Genomic DNA, 18,050 nt, shown 5'->3' with positions numbered 1-18,050 from the left:
GGGAACACGAGTGGACTTCCTCGTGATCGTTCAAAACAACCTTGGGACTCTCTTCCACAACAAAAGAGCATTGTCTTAAATGCCTTTTTCGCCTAACTTTCACTTTCTAAGATACCCTCTGAAAGTTTTCAAATATCTTCTTAAAAATGATATATGTGTGCTTTACTATATTAAATTTTAAGGCACTTTGCAAAGTTGTGAATGTCGACACAAATCTCTTCACAGTTGGAATGGAGAAGAGGGAAGAGCCTTCATTCCTCAGGGCTTATCAAAGTGCTTGAAGACGGCCTGCAGCTGCTTCAGGACAAAAATGAGGTCCTTCAGACACCTTCTTGGAGAACAATTAGGGTTGGTCTTTTTGTTGATTAGGTTTCCGTGGATTCAAAACATTGTTGCTGGGACGAAGGATGATTATTGTAAACATTGATTGCTCAGGGGTTGTGAGCTCTACATCTCGTGTGGCGTCCGCGGTCGCATCTGGCCAGATTGATATGCATTTGTGACTCACGTAGAAGTATTTGGGCTAAAACTTCTCGTCGGTATTGAAATAGTTGTGGCTTTGGCTCGTATTGGTCACCTAGGGATTTGTGAGTGTGCTGCGTTGTGGATACTAGGAACTGGAAGAATATGAGTTTGGCTGATGGAATTGTATTATCACGATTATGCTTTCATGGTTGGAGATTTCGAGCGAAAGGATCGAGTCCTAATGGTGTGCATCAGAGCTGAGAATGTAAACATTGCGGCTTGTCACAGCAAATCTATACCTATGTATTTGAAAGCTTTGAAGTGAAGCTCCGAAATGTAGTTGAAAAACATCTGAGTCGGTGTTAACGTAACATGCAGCGGGGAGCAAATCATCTGGAGAATTCTTCAACTTCGAAACAAGAATCACAGAGCAAGGTGAGTATTGGCAGCTGAACTCGGTACTGTAAGCAATGGTATAGTTTCCATCTCTACTAAACATCGAATGCCGTTGACTTCTATAGTGGAATTAACGGGGCATGATGAATTATTCAAAGACCATCAGTGCAATCAAAGTTTTCATTAATGCAAAATACTGAACTGTTGATCAATTTGGGTTCAAATCACCTCACAAAGGCTGGAAGATTCACGGAACGAGGCGAGGACTTTACTGTCTCAACTTTAAGGGATATCCTATGCAAATGCAAATGTGGTCTGGAAATAATTTACCATGATCATTTCATAGAGGTACGCATAGATTTTTTGCTGAGATGTGGAGCAAAAAGGTCTTTGGTACACTTGCAGAACGTAGAGTTCGGGCTCTAAAAACGTCAGCTGCAGGATTTGAACCTGCGCGGGGCAACCCCAGTAGATTTCGAGTCTACCGCCTTAACCACTCGGCCAAACTGACGTACGACCATGCTGGGGATCGAACCCAGAGTCTCTTGCTCCGTAGGCAAGCGCCTTATCCATTGGGCCACACGGTCTCGAGCCCCATATCTGGTCCATACGTTTTACCATAATACATTATAGCTATTTACTTCCACAACCTCTTGGTTATCGAACACACACGTCAAACAGTTATTATTTCGATCATGAACAACTTGTTTGACCAGGTGTGTTTGCCTCCACTTGTGCATCTATTCTTTTTTTAAATTCAGCCTTCGTGATAATTCTAGTACGAGAAACAGAAGTATTTGTTTTCTTAATTGACTCGATGGTGACCCGATCTTAAAGGCAAAATCTTGTGAAAACTTACCATGAATAGAAGTGCACTGTAAAGCAGATGGTCTGTTGCACTCGGTGAGGTCATGGTCTCCTTCAACAGCCAATGGTGCACTGTATTCTGCTACTTAATTTTCTGGTGCACAACGTGAGTGAGCCGGGATGGTGACGACACTGTGAAGTTGGTTTCTTTTGGAGTTTGAGTCATACCTGTAGTCGGCTGTAATGAAAAGGATCTAAATGAACAGAGCGGTCGTGGTTACAAGGGTGGGGGGGGCAACCTCAGGGGAAAAGATGCTGCTAAGCATTCAGAAGACAATTGCAGGAATTTTAGTTACATCTCCAAGGATAGTATATGAAGGAGCAAATCAGTATAGATCTTGCAAGGATTCTTCAGCCGAATTACAGAACGGCAAAGGGAGATGGTACTGTAGAGTCAATGCTACATTGGGTTATAAATGCAACGTGACAAGCTCGGAATAATTCCTACACAACAAACACCGTATTTACACCCATATGAATACATTTCTTCAGCTTATCAAAGATTTGTCAGTACCGAAAAGGAGTTTCTGTTTCGTGACAAATAAAATATAAAGCATGTACACATCGATCTTAATCGTGACAACAGTTAGATAATTGCAAAATCCTTCCAACATAATTCTGGTGGAGGCAACTACGTTATTTACATCTCACAAAGAAGATCAAACTTCGTCTTCAATATGAATTCTCCGTGAAGTACAAGTACCAGCGCACTCGTATCTACTCAATTTCGCGCAACCAGACTGATTTACAGTACTTGCAATGTTATCACTCTCTGATCTCGGATAGAGTTCTGTAGGACATTCTTTGTCATCTCAGATAATTCAATCTGTTTCACTATGTGCTTCGGAAAGCAGGAATACCTCATGCTCTTTTCGCATGAGTGAGACCGGTGGATACGTTTTGCACTCCCTGACTTACCACCAATACCCACAATAAATTTGAGGCATAGAACCCTTCCACCAGTAATTGCACAAAACAGTGCAGCGGTCACGCTAACTGATCTAGAGACGTCTGTTTGACGCCTTTGCGTGCATTCAAACAGGCACTATCCAAGCAAATCAATCCGTACTAAGAGTATTTGCTTAATGCAAATCAACTCATCTGGAAACATTTCACACTGAGCCCTACCCAAAAAAACATATACAAACGCCAAACTGAAAAGGGGCTCAAATTTCAAGCTATCACCAATTGGCATCCTCCGTTAGACCAGAACACAAACTCAAATTTAAGGGAAGGGGTTGCACTGTGCCAAGGCCACGTTCCAGAGACAATGGTTGGTGACTCGAAGCAGCATGATGCAGCATTTGGAGCTGATGTCTCATATCGGTAGCATTTGATCTTAGTACACAGTTTTCTTCAGTCAGCTGCGCATACTGCTGAGAAGCAAGACTGAATCGATTCAGCATGTGTGTATTTTCGGCTCGAAGTTGTGCAATCTGCGATCGCAATTCGTCCAAATGTTGTTGCTTTCGGAGCCTCGAACGTCGAGCTGATTCTCTATTTGAAATCATCCGCTTCTGCCTCCTCTCATCAACGACGACCTGATCATCATCAGATGTAAAATTGGATTGACCTTCCAGATTGTTCACTCTCGGACTAAAACTTGTGTCACCTCCTATGTCATGCCTTTCACCTTCATAGTAATCCCGTGATAACCCTGAGATATCCAGATGATTCACATCAAGGGCCAAGTTTGGTCCTGCACAAAGCACCTTCAACAGCCAATGGTGAAAAATCGTCCCCAACAAGTTTTCACTATTTCCGTATTAACTGTAGAATATCGAAGGCCACACAAAAATCGTATAGCAGGAGCCTAATGTTTCACAACATCGTTGTTGGCTATTTATGGGAACATAGCTACAAGAAAACAAGCACCTCTGTAGGAAAGAAAAATCACAGATTCACACCACAAGTAGAGAATACACTGTTCTATGCTGAAAGGTCGAGAGGCATGCGAGATCCAAGAGTGCGCTCTAGAAGACTCAAGGATATGCAAATTCGCAAGCATTCCTGGCGCACTAGCAAGCTGCCAACTAGGTCCTAAAGTCAGAGACAAAAATTCCGCTAAAACACATTCTATCGTTCAAATGTGGCTTCCTATGCTCTTGCTGCATTTTTAGAATTATAATGTTCCGTGAAGGATTCAAAGTAGAAGATCGGTGCACATACTCACCGCTAGTAGGAGACTTCTCAGCTGTTCGACTTCGAACATTGCTTGAAATCGCACATGAGCTGAACAACGAAGCATTACCTCCCTCTCCTCGTTCACTCCCCAACCCCACCCCCAATGACTGCACATCCAATCTACCCATAGGCGCAAAAAGGTCATCCACTGGCGCCGCTCGGGACATAGTTCCCACTTCTCCCTGCATCTTCTCTTCCGCCCCAGTCATCTCCATCGCCCCCATGATAAGCCAGGACTTGCACGCTCTTTTGAAATAAACCTTATGTACATTCAAATAGGAACAAAACCAGCTTTCGTCTGTAACATATAAAAAAAGCTGTCAATAAGATTTCATATCGTCATCTACTTAATCATGAATCTATCATGTCTTAGGGTTTATCCCAAGCCCAGACAATGACCTTCCGAAAAAGTTCCTAGGGAAACTATGCGTTTAATTACCACCTAAGTCTGTCTTCGGGTAGCTCGCATGTGCAACTACTGTCCAAAGCACGGCCTTCTAGTATTTAAAAAAAAAAAAAAAAAAAAAAAAAAAACCCCGTGGAAAGCTGTTAAGAAGTTGCCGTCGTCGTCGTCGTCATCGACCTCGTCTCCAACGATCGTGAGCCAGGGACAAACACCGCAAGTCGCATCGCACGCACCGCTGCGCAGAGTATTCAAACCCTACAAGACGTCCGGTTGCTCTGCTTCTGCTTTATTCTGCTTTATTCTGCTTCTTCGGCTACGTGGTGGTGGTGCCTTCTCCTTCTTCTTCGACTTCGTCTTCGTCTTCTTCGTCGTCCTCGTGGTGATGGTGGTGAAGCAGGTGGAGAGAGAGGGAGAGGGAGAAGGGGGCGAGGGCGGGGGCGTGGGGTGGAGCGCATGATCCAGATGAGGCTTGTCACCACGTCACTCCTGATCCTCTTCCAGCTGGATCATGATCCTCCCCTAGTCTACCTGGCCGTCGACGTGGATCGCGGGTCGGAGAACAGTCACCATGTGTCAGCCGCTCCGGTTCGGTTGCCTTTGTGCGGCTCCTTCAGCGGTCGTGGGTCTCCGCGGTTTGTTCACTGAAGCATGGCATTCGAGGTTGTGGATTGTTTTTGCAACGTTGTTTTTCATTAGGGCTTTGGACCAAGGGGGCACCAAGATTGGTAATAAAATTAGTAATAAAATTAACACAGTTTTATTAATTTTAGAAAACATATGTTGATTATATGAGGAAAATACACCCACAACAACCACATTTCTACAACATCTACACTAGATATTTAATGTACTTACATATTATTAAAACCAATATTTATATTTAATTGGAGTATTAAATTGCTTGAGCAATGTTGTTTAGGTTGTCTACTCTTATAAAGTATAATTGGTTTGTCATCTTTGTGATTTTGCAATTGTAGTCATTAAGAAAGAAACATGTTATTTAATAAACAGTCTAAGAAGACTAATATAAGCCAATATAATATAAAATGAAATAAAAATAAAAATAAAATTGAATGTGCAATTGATGCCCTTGATAACAAAACAAAAAGTATATATGATTTTATCAAGGAGTTTTTACTACCAATTCCTGAATTTGAAGTTAAGACAAGACTAGAAATATTGATATTTTCTACATACCTCTATTGATGTTTCCCACATATTCTCACTCCCTTTTGCAAATTGTATCTTACAATGGATCTTATATTGACACCATGACATTGGCACTACATTACTGATCTCCAATTTCTCTATGGATTTTCTAAACTTATGATTCTCCTCTTCTAGCCCCTTCCAACCACTGTCTATACCCTTCAAAATTAATATGTCCTAATATTGCATACACCCTAAAAAATAACATGTTGACTGTTTCATCCATTAATTACAGAGAAATTGGCACCTTTTCTTCCGACAGAATGAACTAATTATGCCAATCCAAATAAAAATAGAAACAGGGGTCAAAATCCAGTTTAGTCAACAACCAATGATCAACAACTGTTCATCACCCTCCGACCGCTGAACGAAAAGGGTACATTCAACGGCCCGATACAGTACAGCATGTGGAAATAAGTTAAGGTGTTAAGATCCCGAAATCAATCTTATAAACCTCCATTCAACGATGAGAAAGCATTGACTTCGCAGATGCTGAAAATCACATATTCAATTGCACAAAACAAAGTTACATTTTGCAATCGAGGCTTAATCAAGATAACACAAATTTAGAAGAACAAGTCAAGGTCATATATCAACTTCGCTTAGTTTAACCACATGTAACCGGAAATTTTGCATTTCTCCAATACGTACACAATCATGAAATTCACCCACTAAATGAAACCTACAACTGTCACAAAGCAAACGCTGCAAAACAATCCATCCATGTCTGGAGAATGAATTCTTCGAAGATCACAAATGTAGTGCTAACGAATGCAAGGAATTAGTTCAACTATACAAGCACGATGCATGCCTCGGGGTGCTTTAATGCAACTACTCTTTTCCTCAATGGACAACCCTTCTCCATCACCTGCCAAGAAGTGGGGACGCCACCAACAGCTTCACAATCTCGTATACCATCTCATGCCACGAGCTGCAGCGGTTAACACCAGAGTACATACAGCCTCTGCAAATAGAATTAGAATATCTTCGAGAGCAACCTGCATTGCAACGTAGTTCACCCATACGCTGCATGAGAATTTCTTGAATGATCGTCACATATCTTTCGTCATGTTCCGATGATATGAATCTGGGTGAAGTTAAGTACGGTTCAGTCACTCGAGATTTGATACATGTTGAAGGGTACAACTTCATCAAGTGAAGTGTTGATCGAGAAATCGTTCCCTAAGAGGTCCATCTGTGCATTTCCCAAGACCACATTAAGCATCACCCTTGTCACAAACCCCATATTCTAGTTGTTTCCTACGGGAATAAACAATTCATTCCTCGCTTGATTGATCTATCTCCTCTCCCACGGGGTTCTGCATTTCCCGCTTCATTGCGTATATGGCAGCCCATTCGTTTAGGCTCTTTTTCTGGCCTTTGTTCAATCGAGCACCAGGTCGACTAAGCTTAATATATACTTCAGCGTCTTTCCATGTGTCACACACTCCTAGGGTGACCAGTATGGCACACATAATAGCTACACTGCGCCCGTGACCTGCCCAAACAACGAAAGAACACGTCGTATCAAAATCAGTTTCTCGACAATCAGTAAAACTTTAGTCCCGCAACGTAGCCGGGCATGAAGAGAATGTCGTATTCTCCACGAGAAGGAACAAAACGGTGAGGAGCCAAAATCCTCACAGAGATGCAAGGAAATAATCACTCTATTTAAGAACACTGTTACTTATTCCAGTTGCACAACAGTCCGGAATTCAATTGGTAATCTATAATCCATCTACACAAGCCTTACGAAAACAAATTGCCTGATTTCAACACATGTGGTGGTACATTTCATTCTGTAAAGCAACAAAAGGTTTACACAACAGGAAAGTGCACAAGAAGAAGGAAAGTGAGAGGTAGAGAAGACGGGAGAGAGTAAAGGTAGACATGAGACATGAGAGTGCGGTTTCAATAAACCTCTAAGTTTACTGAAAAATTCTCGAAGTCTACAGATGCTTTCTTCATCCTGTCATGCCGAAACGATCGTGCTTGTGGCACAGAAATTGAAGCTCACGTAAACGAGACATCCGACCACGCCGGATGGTGCGTTTCGATTGGCAAAAAAAATCATTATTCATCCACATCTTGGTAAATTAGATGTCCTTCTCTAAGACTGCAGAGGGTCAAGAGCCGGGTCTCAGGGACTTGGATACGAGGCTTCGAATTATTAAAGCGCGTTTCTGTTTTTTTCAATGAAAAATTTGAGTCATATTTAATATTCCTTTCACTCCCAGATATTTAATGGAACTTAAACTTAAGTTGTATGATGGGGGAGAAGTTCGATTTGTGGGAATCTCAGTAAACCGTAAGAACCAACTTTCGGCTATTCAAACTGCCGGGACAAATCTACTTGGACCACAGGCTAAAGTTTTGGTCTAGCTGCACGGACACCTCCTGTCCCCCTGTATCTTCTCCAAAAATTTCATCCCGACCTTCACCCGAGTCTAGACGAGGTTCCGGACTGTGGTGTAGGAACCTATCAAGGTTGTCTACGTGATGCCAGTGACAGATTTGTAACGTAGCATACAACTTGGCAGGTAATTCTCAATTTCAGGCTGCCGTAACAGAAATACGCCTAAACCCATCCCGTGTCCAGGAAGAAACCCTGCATCAAGACACATAGCAAAGCAAAGAAACAAGGCACGCACCAAAAGCGCAATGGACAAGAACAGGATGCTTCTCGGCACGCTGCTCCAGCGCCCAGCGTACAGCATTTTCAATTTCCGTTGGTCGCGGTCCACGCGTATCCCACGTCGGCACACACAGATACGGAAGCTCATCTAAGCACGCATTCCGCGGCAGCTCGCAAGTGCAATCAATCACACCCTTCAACCCCGGCGGCACGTCCCGCTGCAACGCCGGCCACCCGCCAACGAACAACCCTGGCTCCACCTCGGTGAACACCGGCTCACCACTCTTCAACCGCCGCAGATGGACATACGACTTCAACGCCAAAAAATAAGGAAAAAAAGCCAAATAAGACCACCACGGAAACGACCCGCTACTTCTCTTCCCAAACAATGGAGTATAATTCAACCGCGGGTGCGCAGCAATGGCTGCCGAGAAACCAACGAGGGAACTATGCAACACGGGAAGCGTCACAAACGTAGGAGCTCCGGATTGACGCAACGCAACGTAAGCCGCTAGCACAGCCGCGGACGGCAGCGCAGCATAGAACGTGAGCCCCATGGACCACACCAACAAAGATTAGCAAAACTTCGGCAGCCCGAAATTGAGCAGCCAAACGTCTCCGCAAGCGGGCACCTCCGTTAGGGTTTGAAGCTCTCCCTAGGGAACCACACTACCAATCCCAACAAAACTCTAGACTTGAGCCGAAACTTATTCTTTGAGACCAGAATTTCAGTCCCGATTTTCCCACTGCTGACGTGGTCCCTCCGGACTTTCGACGATTGGACGAATATATCCGTCGTGGCTCCTCCAGATGTACAGAGTGTTCTCGGCCCACGTGTGCTATTTTACGTTGGCAGGATGTACACGTGTACAATCGCCACGTCGATTAAAAGAGATGTGTATTTTTGTGCTAGTTAAGAATAACAAAGAAACCATTTATAGCCTTCGATTTTCAAATTTTAAACAGCTTTTTCAAAAAGTACCACGCAGCTTTCCTGTGTACAAATGTTTTTTTTGGAATGAAACCACTTTGATTATGTTGCCAACAGAATCCAGAGAGTAGCAGTAACACTGACAACAATTCTAATTAACGATTGTTATACAATAGCTGTTGTGAAAGCATTATAAATATGTCTTTGATTTTCAACACCACGAGAAAAAAAAAAAAAAAAAAACAACAACAACAACAACAACAACCTTAATGTTACAACGTCTTATTTAAAACCAATTTTCAACATGGTTATTCTATGAGTTTAGCTACACGTACAAACAAAAACTAAAACGGTTCATATTCTAATTTGTATTTAAATTGCACAATACATTTGATATGGTGTTTGTATAAAATTTAGAGTGTCTTACATTGTGGATGTTATTGGATTAAAAGATTTTCTTCCTTCGGTATGAATTTCTATAATAGCCTAAGTTCCTCAACTATTATTAATATGTGAAAAAATTATGAAAGCGTCAAAATTATTTATAGTAAAACAATACACTAACAACAATAGAAAAAATATATATTCTGTTGAAAACAAAATGTCAGGTATGTTATAAATACTAAAATCAATGCTAAAAATACTTACATCTTTTTTTTACACTTGTAAAAATTTATGTGTGATTATACCTGATGCTTCTTTCATTAAAATAATCCATAAATAACACCCATATATCTATATAAATATGTATTTAGAGAGAGAGAGAGAGAGAAATATTAAATAACCATTCTTCATATACTTATATGTATATTACTGACTACTGATTTTGAAATTTGAATTCACACTAGCTTTGATACAATTTCACTATCCACACATTATCTTTGGGCTATATCTCTATTCAAAGTAATGGATAAATAGCAACGTTGGCAAGCTGTACCACATATATTGACCATCTATTCCACGTTTCATCTGTTTCAGTTGACATTAACTCTATAAGTTGCAAAATAAATCTACTACACAAAGTGTACTCAAATTTTACAAAATAAGAAAGAAATATAAAGCTCACTCAATGAGTGTATTTTATTTTATTTATTTATATTATAATAGTGGCTGAAATGTTATTTTAGCTCGTGTCATGAAATTGCACATTACTATTTTTATATATAATGTGAGTGATACAGATAAAATAATATATATTAAATTCGACCTGCAAATAAACACACTTGTTGATGAACAAACATTATTTATAATTGAAGTTGTACATTGTGTGTATATACATACATACATACATACATGCATATACTGCTAATGAATATTATCAATTTAACAATGTTAAGAAACAACCATCACTTAATCATTCAAATTTAAAGTCCATGTAATATACTAGAGGAAGCAAACTTAAATTATATTGTTTAGTTTTCTCATTGTTCCAAAATTAGACTAAACGCGTGGTTGTCAAGTCTTTTGAGGAAGAATTGTCGAAGAAGAATAACAAATGAATTCAAAATTAATGATATAGTGTTTGATATAATCACTCTCACACTAGTTTTGATCAATACAAATGTTAGGATTCTTTTAAGGCCATCTTACACAAGGAATATACTTGAGAGTGTACTATTTTTCTAAAAAATGAATTTCTTATGCACAAACGTATTTATGTACATGCAAACTTAAGCTTAAAACTCATCAAATGAGAGTTTTTTCCGTGTGATTATTAGCATATTAACAATACGCCAAACAGTCTTAGAAATTGCATTTAAGACAACGAATGATTATAAGATGAATTATACTAGCTGGAATCATCTAAATATCATTCATCACCATCAAAGTTAGTGTTGAAGCCGTTGGATTCTCTCTTTTCCTCCAGTGCACTCAATCCCGGTGCTGACTCACCCTCACCAAATTTGGCGCCAGTAGAATTGGCGGGAGTTTTGACTTTGGCTCCAGAATCGAGTGCCGCGAAAGCTTCATGGCGAAGCCAAGTCATACTTAGCGAGTATTTTAGTTAGGGTTTCGTGATTGTCTGCCTCATCAATCTCAGTCTCTTGTTCGCCGTTCTCGTGCCTTTTAGCTGATTGCCGTTGTATACTGTGGTGTGTGGATCGAGTTCGTGAGCCATGTCGGGACGCGGCAAGGGAGGGAAGGGGCTCGGCAAGGGTGGCGCGAAGCGTCATCGAAAGGTTCTGCGTGATAACATTCAGGGGATCACCAAGCCCGCCATCCGGCGCTTGGCTAGGAGAGGCGGCGTGAAGCGCATCAGCGGTTTGATCTACGAGGAGACTCGCGGTGTGCTGAAAATCTTTTTGGAGAACGTCATTCGTGATGCTGTGACCTACACTGAGCACGCCAGGCGCAAGACTGTGACCGCAATGGATGTCGTGTATGCGCTGAAGCGACAAGGCCGGACTCTTTACGGCTTCGGAGGCTAACTCTGTTGTTTGGAGTCGGCTTGTAAACCTAAACTGGTGTTCATTAACACCACCTTTGCCGCGTGCTTTAGCGGTCCTTTTGCTGCTTTCGAATCTTCGCAGTGTTTCATATGTCATAGCGTTTTTTTTTCAAACCCTAAACGAGACTGTATATAGACGGTTATGTATATGTTCAGTTGCTTAAAGATGTTCTGTAGGGCCTCTAATGTGGTGTGCGGAATAGTCTTTCAATCGGTTCGAAGACGGATTCCCATAAATAGTTAATGTTCATCATATTCAAGCTGTGTATTTCCAGTAACTTGGGCCACGTTTTCTCAGGAGACGTTTGTTAGCTGTTATGACACCAATGCCGTCACTATTTTCCATCACATCTGCAGGATGCCTCTACCGGATATCTCTTATCTCTCAGAGGGAGTGCAACGTTTTATTATTCAGTTTGATGTTGCGTTTAGCGTGTTATATGTGCATGTACGGAAGAGTGGAGGCTGGATTCTACTTTGAGGCAACGTTCGGCACATGAAGACTTGTGATGTTGGCGGAAGCTATCTCGAATGATTTACTTTCGATGTGGGGGCATCTCTGATCATTAACTTGTTACAGGCCATTTCCATTTCAGTGCATTGGATTGAACATGAAATATTTATGATGTGTCAGGTACCATCCTGTCAATTCTGTGATGCATTGCGCTCGCGCCTGCGATCGTACACTTGGCTTTGACCCACCACGGCGGTGTCGTTTATCCGTTATTGTCTTCGTTCTAGTTTATCGATTAGACTTTTGATGGTTTGGAGTGTATGTTTACGTAGGTACAAACACATACTGGTCCCAGAATTTCAAGAGCTGGAATTGTCTGTTAACTCTATTTTGAGTGTGGGAAAGAGAGGAGGGAGGTGAGATACTACCATGAGAACTGAGATGTGGGGGAACGGGGATGCATAATATATGCATGTCCGGTCATTTACATTCCGTTGGCGGCTGCCGCGGCAATGAGGGCTGCGCCTCTGGGGATGTAGCTCAGATGGTAGAGCGCTCGCTTAGCATGCGAGAGGTATGGGGATCGATACCCCACTTCTCCACAGCTTCTATAGCTCAGTTGGCTAGAGCACCCGTTTAGTAAGCGGGAGGTCCTGAGTTCAACTCTCAGTGGAAGCAGCGGCAGTTCCTTTTTTTCAGAAAGGTGGGAACTGAAAATAATAACAATAGTCTTACTGGAGGGCGGCTCGCGCCTCACCGATGCAGGTACTCACTCCCTCTGCTGAATGGCTTTTGCCGCTCCCATGCTCCCCCTCTTTCTCTTACCCGCTCTCACCCACAATCCATGGCCTTCACGCACCGCGTTTCCCCTGTTTTCCGCTGTACGTTGACTTGTTGTTTGACTGGCCCTCTTGGGATCGAACATTTTAAAGGAAATTTTCTAGTGTTGATTTTCTCCTTCTGTGAACTGTAGAGCGTATGCATGACTGCTAGTATTTGTTCTCAAGTTCTTAGGCTTTTCAAAACGTTTCCCACTATTATAACAGTTATGGAGTAGTTGTTAAGATTGTTTTTTAAAAATTATCTTTTAAGTATATTTCAATTTATTTTCTTCTTTAGCTTCGTTTACTTGTTTTCTTTTCTTTCCACTCTCCATTTTCGATTTTAACAGGTATCCATCTTGTAACGTTTCTTTCAATCATTATATGAATAAAGTCGAGCACTCCAGACTCGTCGACCGCGCCACTCTCACTTAGTTTAGTGCCCTAAACACTCAAAGAAAGTGGGAGAGCAGATAAGCTCATGAGTATCCCCGCGAAACACTCCAAGTTCAAGTGACATACAACTGTATTGGTTCTCATGTGGATGATTTAATTTGAAAAGGATTTTAAATTTCTATAATCAAATAAATCTATAAATTTTCTTCTGAAATTTCATTGCAATTCAAAAGTAAAATAATCATCCACAATATTATAATTATAGTTATAAGTAAATTTATATATACAAAAAGTTGTTTGAAGACTTCAGATCGGTACAATTAATAATGTTCTTCATATAACCAGCCAACTTTATTAAAATTATGTATAAATTGTCAGGTTCACAGTATTAAAACAATCTGTACTTTTAAATACTGACCTTTCCATACAGAATGATAATTTCATGTGTGGAAAACAAATAGCATATCTTTCAAAAAAAACGTTCTTTCTACTGTTAACGGTATCTTGTTCTATCTCACAACACAACCAAACATTAGAGGTCTGTAGATCATTTTGTTGAAATCCATTGTTTATTTGGAAGATAAACTTGAATACAATGGCCGACCCCAATAACCAAGACTTGGACCTACATGCACAGGTCTTTACAACAGGCAGTTTGAAAAAGAATTGTCTTTCTGAACAAAGGGCTTCCAGTGTACATGGCTCGTATGTACACTCTTCAAGCTCAATAACTTCTGTAGAGTACAAATGAAGCAATTCAGACATGGGTCATAAAGATCTGGATAGAACAGTAAGGCAGGGGCCAGGATGATTGCTGAAGCCAGCCACTTTATCTGCATCGTTCTTTGCCTGGAGCCTCTAGCAAACATCTGTTTTGAGTGACCAAAACTGAAAACGTATCTACGTTTGAGAGTGAGAGATATACCTCAGAAAAATTAGAATGTGATCAGGTCCTGCATTGTGGAAGGAGGAAAATTGACTGTATTACCTTTACCCAAATTTGAAACATCTATATCCACTGAAAGATCGATTAAGTCGGCAACGCCACCGACAGAATGACGATGTGGGGCTGGTTCTTCTGCAATGAAAGGAAACTCTCGAGTCATATATCCATTGGTAACTTGGGCATGTCTAGGCAATTGCTTCATAGGTTGACTAGTAGTCCTAAGCAGAGGACCTTGACCTGCATGATCAGAGGTAGGTACATGATCTTTAGGTTCAAATCAAATTGCAGCAGAAATCACGAATAGAAGGTTACAGAAACAGTATGTAAGACAATAACAAGCACTGAAATTATCTGAAAATGGCCGATATTTTAACTCTTCAAAGAAAGCTGCAACTATCCAATAGAAGCACACTGGTATCCGTTAGCTACAAAACATGAATCTCCTACTCAGGGAAGATCCTGTGGACAAAGGCGTACCTCCTATGTTGAGCGAGTTGAGAGCAGCGTTTCCATCCGACTTGTTTTTGCCTAATGACACCGAATTTGCATTCGAAGGAGCTTTCGGATTATTTTGTAGGTTCTGGATCATCTCAGTCACTTTCTGTATCTCAAGTTTTGACACGACACCTTTCCCCGGACAGGGCAAGTCAGAAAACAATCTCATTTCCTTGCAGCTCGCCAGAAACGTCTCCAGGCATTGCAACTGGGAAATAGCTCTCTTGAAAATATGTAAAACGTGTAAGAGCTCAGCGAACTGCAGAATCTCGATTCTGTCTAGGATTTCCTGAATGCGGAGCCTGATTTCCTCATGCAATTTATAGCTATCCATCACCACAAGCACCAGGGCGCCTTGAATAACTGGATGCTCGCCCGATTCACCTCCAAGCTGACAAAGGAAAAGACCATGCATCAAGTTCTGCAACGCTTCCAACTGATGCAAGAGCTCTGAGGTGTCCATGTACTCCACTCTATTCGCAATGATCTCAACGCTCCACCTGCAATCAAGATGCGTTTTCAAAGTATGGGCGCACCTCAGCCTCGCGTCTAAGTAAGAGGCGTATTGACCCACCCACAAGCAATATTCCCTTTCCACAGGAGCTTGGGAATACCTTATCCTTTCAAACTGGAGATACTGCTTGGCTTCTTTAATGGAGCTGAAGGAGAGGACATCTTGGAAGAGGAAACCGCCGTCCAGAATGCACCTGTGCAAGATGACGAGACACTTAATGGCCACGACCCAGTTCTGTGTCTTATTCAGGCGCTTCCTAAGATGCTGTATGCAGTAAGTGACTTGCATGCGAGATCCAGTTCCTGTAGCAAGAATTTCTTCCACGTAACTCTCCGCAGGCAGGCACTCGTTGTGACTTGTGCCCATTAAAATTGCCACTTGTAAGCGAGGGAAAGTCCCGCTTGCCCTTGCTAGAGAAGCAGCGGTCTGGTCCTTCAACAAGGCCAGTATGGCGCCTACCTTCACCCTTCCCTTCAACCATCCTGCCATACCCTATGATACAACTGCCAACTTTTTGAGGCAATGAAAAGTTTCAAACTACTCAAACCATCGCACTAATTTTCCCAGGATTGTAACCATCACTCATATTGTAACTTCATCGCAAAGGAATCCCCTGAAACGACCTCTTCTACAAGCTTCCACGGCTTCTAACTCGTGTCATCAAAACTCCAAATCCCGCACCGACAAACCTTATTTTGAACGAAGTTTTTGAGCACGACATACTTTGGCAAGAACATCTTCCACCCAACGGCAAAACCAACTGCGGGTCCGCGAGACAGAAACTTCGAATGAAGCCACGAGGAGTATCAGGTCACAGTCACAGAGCGCAAATCTAGACCAAAGACTAACTCGCCCAATATCGCAACCGCCCTAAAAAAGATTGAGAAAAGTCGCACTGTACGATCACTAGTGAAACCGTGAAAAGAAACTGGTCCACCTAAACAGATGAAAGACAGCTCCAATTGAACAACTCCATCAGCAAATGTTCGAGAAACCTCGTAGTGGGCCAGCAGGAGATGCCAGCTGATATGTGGTGACGGAATCGGTAGCAAACTCACTCCAAGTGTGGTCTAAAGGTCCGTACATTCCTTATTCCGCAAAATGCTCTGTGATTTGATTCTTCAAACTAATCACTAGAGAAAAGTTTGTAGGCTGTTCCTCGGATGACTCCATCGTATTCTGCACGCACGCACGCACGCACCACCCAAATTCAACTTCACACCAAACCCTGGCACTTAAGCAACCGGTTGGGGACTCGGTAGGGTGCCACAGTCCCTCCGCAACCCCAACTGGTGTGATTTGAAGTCACACACAAGCCAGATTTTGTGGTTTTGATAGAAATTCCTCTGCACTGTTACAGCTCGACGGCGATTTCCAACAACAATCAATAGCGGTCAAGAGTGAGTCAAATGATACAGCATTTGTACTATTGTAGCGTACTGCATTCATTTGACTTAGACAACCGCTTTTTAAGGATTTCTGTTTTTAAGGAATATGAGAGTGGGCAGGATACTGTTGAGAATGTTTAGAAAGACACAAGAGTAGTAGTAAGTCATACACACAAGAGGGTTTCTAACTAGAGAGAGCTTCACACATAAAATTCTAATGATCTGGTTTAGGGTTAAGGGTATTGTTTATCCTCTCCCCTTTTCTCTTCTTATATACGAGACAACGAAGTTTAGGGTTTAGGGTTTAGGGTTGAATCCACAAATTGTTTGAATGAATTTATCAATTGATTACAATCAAATACATTCTCGAGATGCTTCATGTAAGGCAATAATTTTTGCATGGTTGGATGAAGTTGCAGTTATTGTTTGTTTCATTGATTTCCATAATATTGCAGCTCTATGTCTTAAAAATACATATCCTATTTGAGATTTAACTGTTGCAGTATCAGATTTATATCTTACATCACAATATCCAACCAATTTAGAGTTTACGGATTGTGTGTAGAATAATCCCAAGTCTTCAGTACTTTTTAAATAACGTAATAAATGTTTGATGCCATTCCAATGTCGTAGTGTTGGACATGCATTATATCTTGCAAGAACTTTAACTGCAAATGCAATATCTGGTCTTGTAGATGTAGCTAAATACAAAAGTGCTCCAACCGCTTCAAGGTATAGATATTGATCTCCCAATATTTCCTCCTCCTCCTTGCATGGACGGTATGGATCATGACCATCACGACCACGTCCAACCATTGGTGTGGACAATGGATAAGCATCAATTATATTAAATCTTCATAAGATTTGTCTAATATATGTAAGTTGGTAGAGAAAAATACTACCATCTGTTAGATGCATAATTTGAAAACCAATGCAAAAAGTTGTTTTTCCTAGCATTTTCATCTCAAATTCATGTATAAGTAGGTTAGTAGCTATAACACATGCAGATGTAGTGCCCACTAGGTTAATATCATCAACATATACAGTGATGATTACAAAACCAGTTTTATATCGTTTGATAAACAAACAAGGGATTAGTGGATCACTTATAAAATTATTTGTAATTAAATAATCTTGAAGACATTGATACCACATGCGTCCAGATTGTTTTAAACCATACAAGGCCTTACATAATTTAATACCACGATATTCTCTTGGAGCGGGTCCATTTGGAGTTCCTATTTCCAAGCCAAGTAGAACTTTCATATAAATATTTACATTAAGAGAACCATATATATATATATGTAGTTACTACATCTATCAGATGTATCTCAAGGGTGGCATGAATTGTCATTCCAATAATATATCGAAATGTAATTGAATCCATAATTGGAGAATATGTGGATTCATAATCAATGCCAACTCATTGAGTAAATCCTTGAGTAACAAGACAAGCTTTATAGCGGATTATTTGACCTTGAGCATCTCGCTTGC

At 41.2% G+C, this 18,050-nt stretch overlaps 5 protein-coding genes and 4 non-coding genes across 14 annotated transcripts; 4 read left to right on the top strand and 5 right to left on the bottom strand.

Annotated features, from left to right (window-relative positions):
* The first annotated feature begins 66 nt into the window (after positions 1 to 66).
* Positions 67 to 2,850, top strand: LOC112292148 (uncharacterized). 3 transcript variants are annotated; one of them, XR_016506573.1, is made up of 4 exons: positions 67 to 315; positions 844 to 900; positions 1,099 to 1,577; positions 1,748 to 2,850. XR_016506573.1 is itself a non-coding variant. In XM_073539124.2 (3 exons), exons 1-3 carry the CDS (start codon positions 202 to 204, stop codon positions 1,285 to 1,287), a joined length of 360 nt encoding a protein of 119 aa, XP_073395225.1. In that variant the 5' UTR covers positions 67 to 201; the 3' UTR covers positions 1,288 to 2,850. The 3 variants fall into 3 exon arrangements, 1 of the variants encoding a protein (XP_073395225.1); XR_016506574.1 differs by having other exon boundaries at positions 754 to 1,577; XM_073539124.2 differs by having other exon boundaries at positions 1,099 to 2,850.
* On the bottom strand, positions 1,291 to 1,372 carry TRNAS-CGA (transfer RNA serine (anticodon CGA)). Its single transcript has one exon. It is a non-coding gene; the product is annotated as a tRNA-Ser (tRNA).
* TRNAR-ACG (transfer RNA arginine (anticodon ACG)) lies at positions 1,376 to 1,448 on the bottom strand. The gene has a single exon. It is a non-coding gene; the product is annotated as a tRNA-Arg (tRNA).
* Positions 2,299 to 5,172, bottom strand: LOC112292147 (bZIP transcription factor 44). 2 transcript variants are annotated; one of them, XM_024540324.3, is made up of 2 exons: positions 3,902 to 5,172; positions 2,299 to 3,440 (listed from the first exon to the last, which is right to left on the bottom strand). In XM_024540324.3, exons 1-2 carry the CDS (start codon positions 4,055 to 4,057, stop codon positions 2,910 to 2,912), a joined length of 687 nt encoding a protein of 228 aa, XP_024396092.1. In that variant the 5' UTR covers positions 4,058 to 5,172; the 3' UTR covers positions 2,299 to 2,909. The 2 variants fall into 2 exon arrangements, with proteins under 2 accessions (XP_024396092.1, XP_024396091.1); XM_024540323.3 differs by having other exon boundaries at positions 2,299 to 3,427.
* A 957-nt stretch (positions 5,173 to 6,129) lies between these two features.
* Positions 6,130 to 8,833, bottom strand: LOC112292835 (uncharacterized). The gene is made up of 2 exons (XM_024541697.3): positions 8,179 to 8,833; positions 6,130 to 7,025 (listed from the first exon to the last, which is right to left on the bottom strand). Exons 1-2 carry the CDS (start codon positions 8,717 to 8,719, stop codon positions 6,805 to 6,807), a joined length of 762 nt encoding a protein of 253 aa, XP_024397465.1. The 5' UTR covers positions 8,720 to 8,833; the 3' UTR covers positions 6,130 to 6,804.
* Positions 8,834 to 11,056: 2,223 nt separating this feature from the next.
* LOC112292836 (histone H4) lies at positions 11,057 to 11,890 on the top strand. Its single transcript, XM_024541698.3, has one exon. It carries the CDS (start codon positions 11,211 to 11,213, stop codon positions 11,520 to 11,522), a length of 312 nt encoding a protein of 103 aa, XP_024397466.1. The 5' UTR covers positions 11,057 to 11,210; the 3' UTR covers positions 11,523 to 11,890.
* Positions 11,891 to 12,525: 635 nt separating this feature from the next.
* Positions 12,526 to 12,598, top strand: TRNAA-AGC (transfer RNA alanine (anticodon AGC)). The gene has a single exon. It is a non-coding gene; the product is annotated as a tRNA-Ala (tRNA).
* A 2-nt stretch (positions 12,599 to 12,600) lies between these two features.
* Positions 12,601 to 12,674, top strand: TRNAT-AGU (transfer RNA threonine (anticodon AGU)). Its single transcript has one exon. It is a non-coding gene; the product is annotated as a tRNA-Thr (tRNA).
* A 1,089-nt stretch (positions 12,675 to 13,763) lies between these two features.
* On the bottom strand, positions 13,764 to 16,546 carry LOC112292833 (putative clathrin assembly protein At2g01600). Of its 3 annotated transcripts, XM_024541696.3 has the most exons (3): positions 15,269 to 16,533; positions 14,637 to 15,154; positions 13,764 to 14,396 (listed from the first exon to the last, which is right to left on the bottom strand). In XM_024541696.3, the coding sequence occupies exons 1-3, from the start codon at positions 15,655 to 15,657 to the stop codon at positions 14,149 to 14,151; spliced, it is 1,155 nt and encodes a 384-aa protein (XP_024397464.1). In that variant the 5' UTR covers positions 15,658 to 16,533; the 3' UTR covers positions 13,764 to 14,148. The 3 variants fall into 3 exon arrangements, with proteins under 3 accessions (XP_024397464.1, XP_024397462.1, XP_024397463.1); XM_024541694.3 differs by having other exon boundaries at positions 14,637 to 16,546; XM_024541695.3 differs by having other exon boundaries at positions 13,764 to 14,291; positions 14,637 to 16,538.
* Positions 16,547 to 18,050: the final 1,504 nt, after the last annotated feature.

Source organism: Physcomitrium patens, chromosome 15 (genome assembly GCF_059467195.1).
Source record: "Physcomitrium patens ecotype Gransden chromosome 15, ASM5946719v1, whole genome shotgun sequence".
Lineage (NCBI taxonomy): Eukaryota > Viridiplantae > Streptophyta > Bryopsida > Funariales > Funariaceae > Physcomitrium > Physcomitrium patens.
The sequence above is the reverse complement of the archived record's forward strand: the minus strand, read 5'-3'. Positions and strand labels throughout refer to the sequence as shown.

Coding starts and splice junctions, on each gene's coding strand:
- LOC112292833 (XM_024541694.3), bottom strand. CDS start 15,657: ATGGCAGGATGGTTGAAGGGAAGGGTGAAGGTAGGCGCCATACTGGCC. Junction 14,397..14,636: donor CAACTCGCTCAACATAGGAG/GTACGCCTTTGT, acceptor CTGATCATGCAG/GTCAAGGTCCTCTGCTTAGG.
- LOC112292148 (XM_073539124.2), top strand. CDS start 202: ATGTCGACACAAATCTCTTCACAGTTGGAATGGAGAAGAGGGAAGAGC. Junction 316..843: donor TGCTTCAGGACAAAAATGAG/GTCCTTCAGACA, acceptor CGTAACATGCAG/CGGGGAGCAAATCATCTGGA. Junction 901..1,098: donor AACAAGAATCACAGAGCAAG/GTGAGTATTGGC, acceptor CACCTCACAAAG/GCTGGAAGATTCACGGAACG.
- LOC112292835 (XM_024541697.3), bottom strand. CDS start 8,719: ATGGGGCTCACGTTCTATGCTGCGCTGCCGTCCGCGGCTGTGCTAGCG. Junction 7,026..8,178: donor TCTTGTCCATTGCGCTTTTG/GTGCGTGCCTTG, acceptor TTGTTTGGGCAG/GTCACGGGCGCAGTGTAGCT.
- LOC112292836 (XM_024541698.3), top strand. CDS start 11,211: ATGTCGGGACGCGGCAAGGGAGGGAAGGGGCTCGGCAAGGGTGGCGCG.
- LOC112292147 (XM_024540323.3), bottom strand. CDS start 4,136: ATGGGGGCGATGGAGATGACTGGGGCGGAAGAGAAGATGCAGGGAGAA. Junction 3,428..3,901: donor TGAGAAGTCTCCTACTAGCG/GTGAGTATGTGC, acceptor TGCTTTGTGCAG/GACCAAACTTGGCCCTTGAT.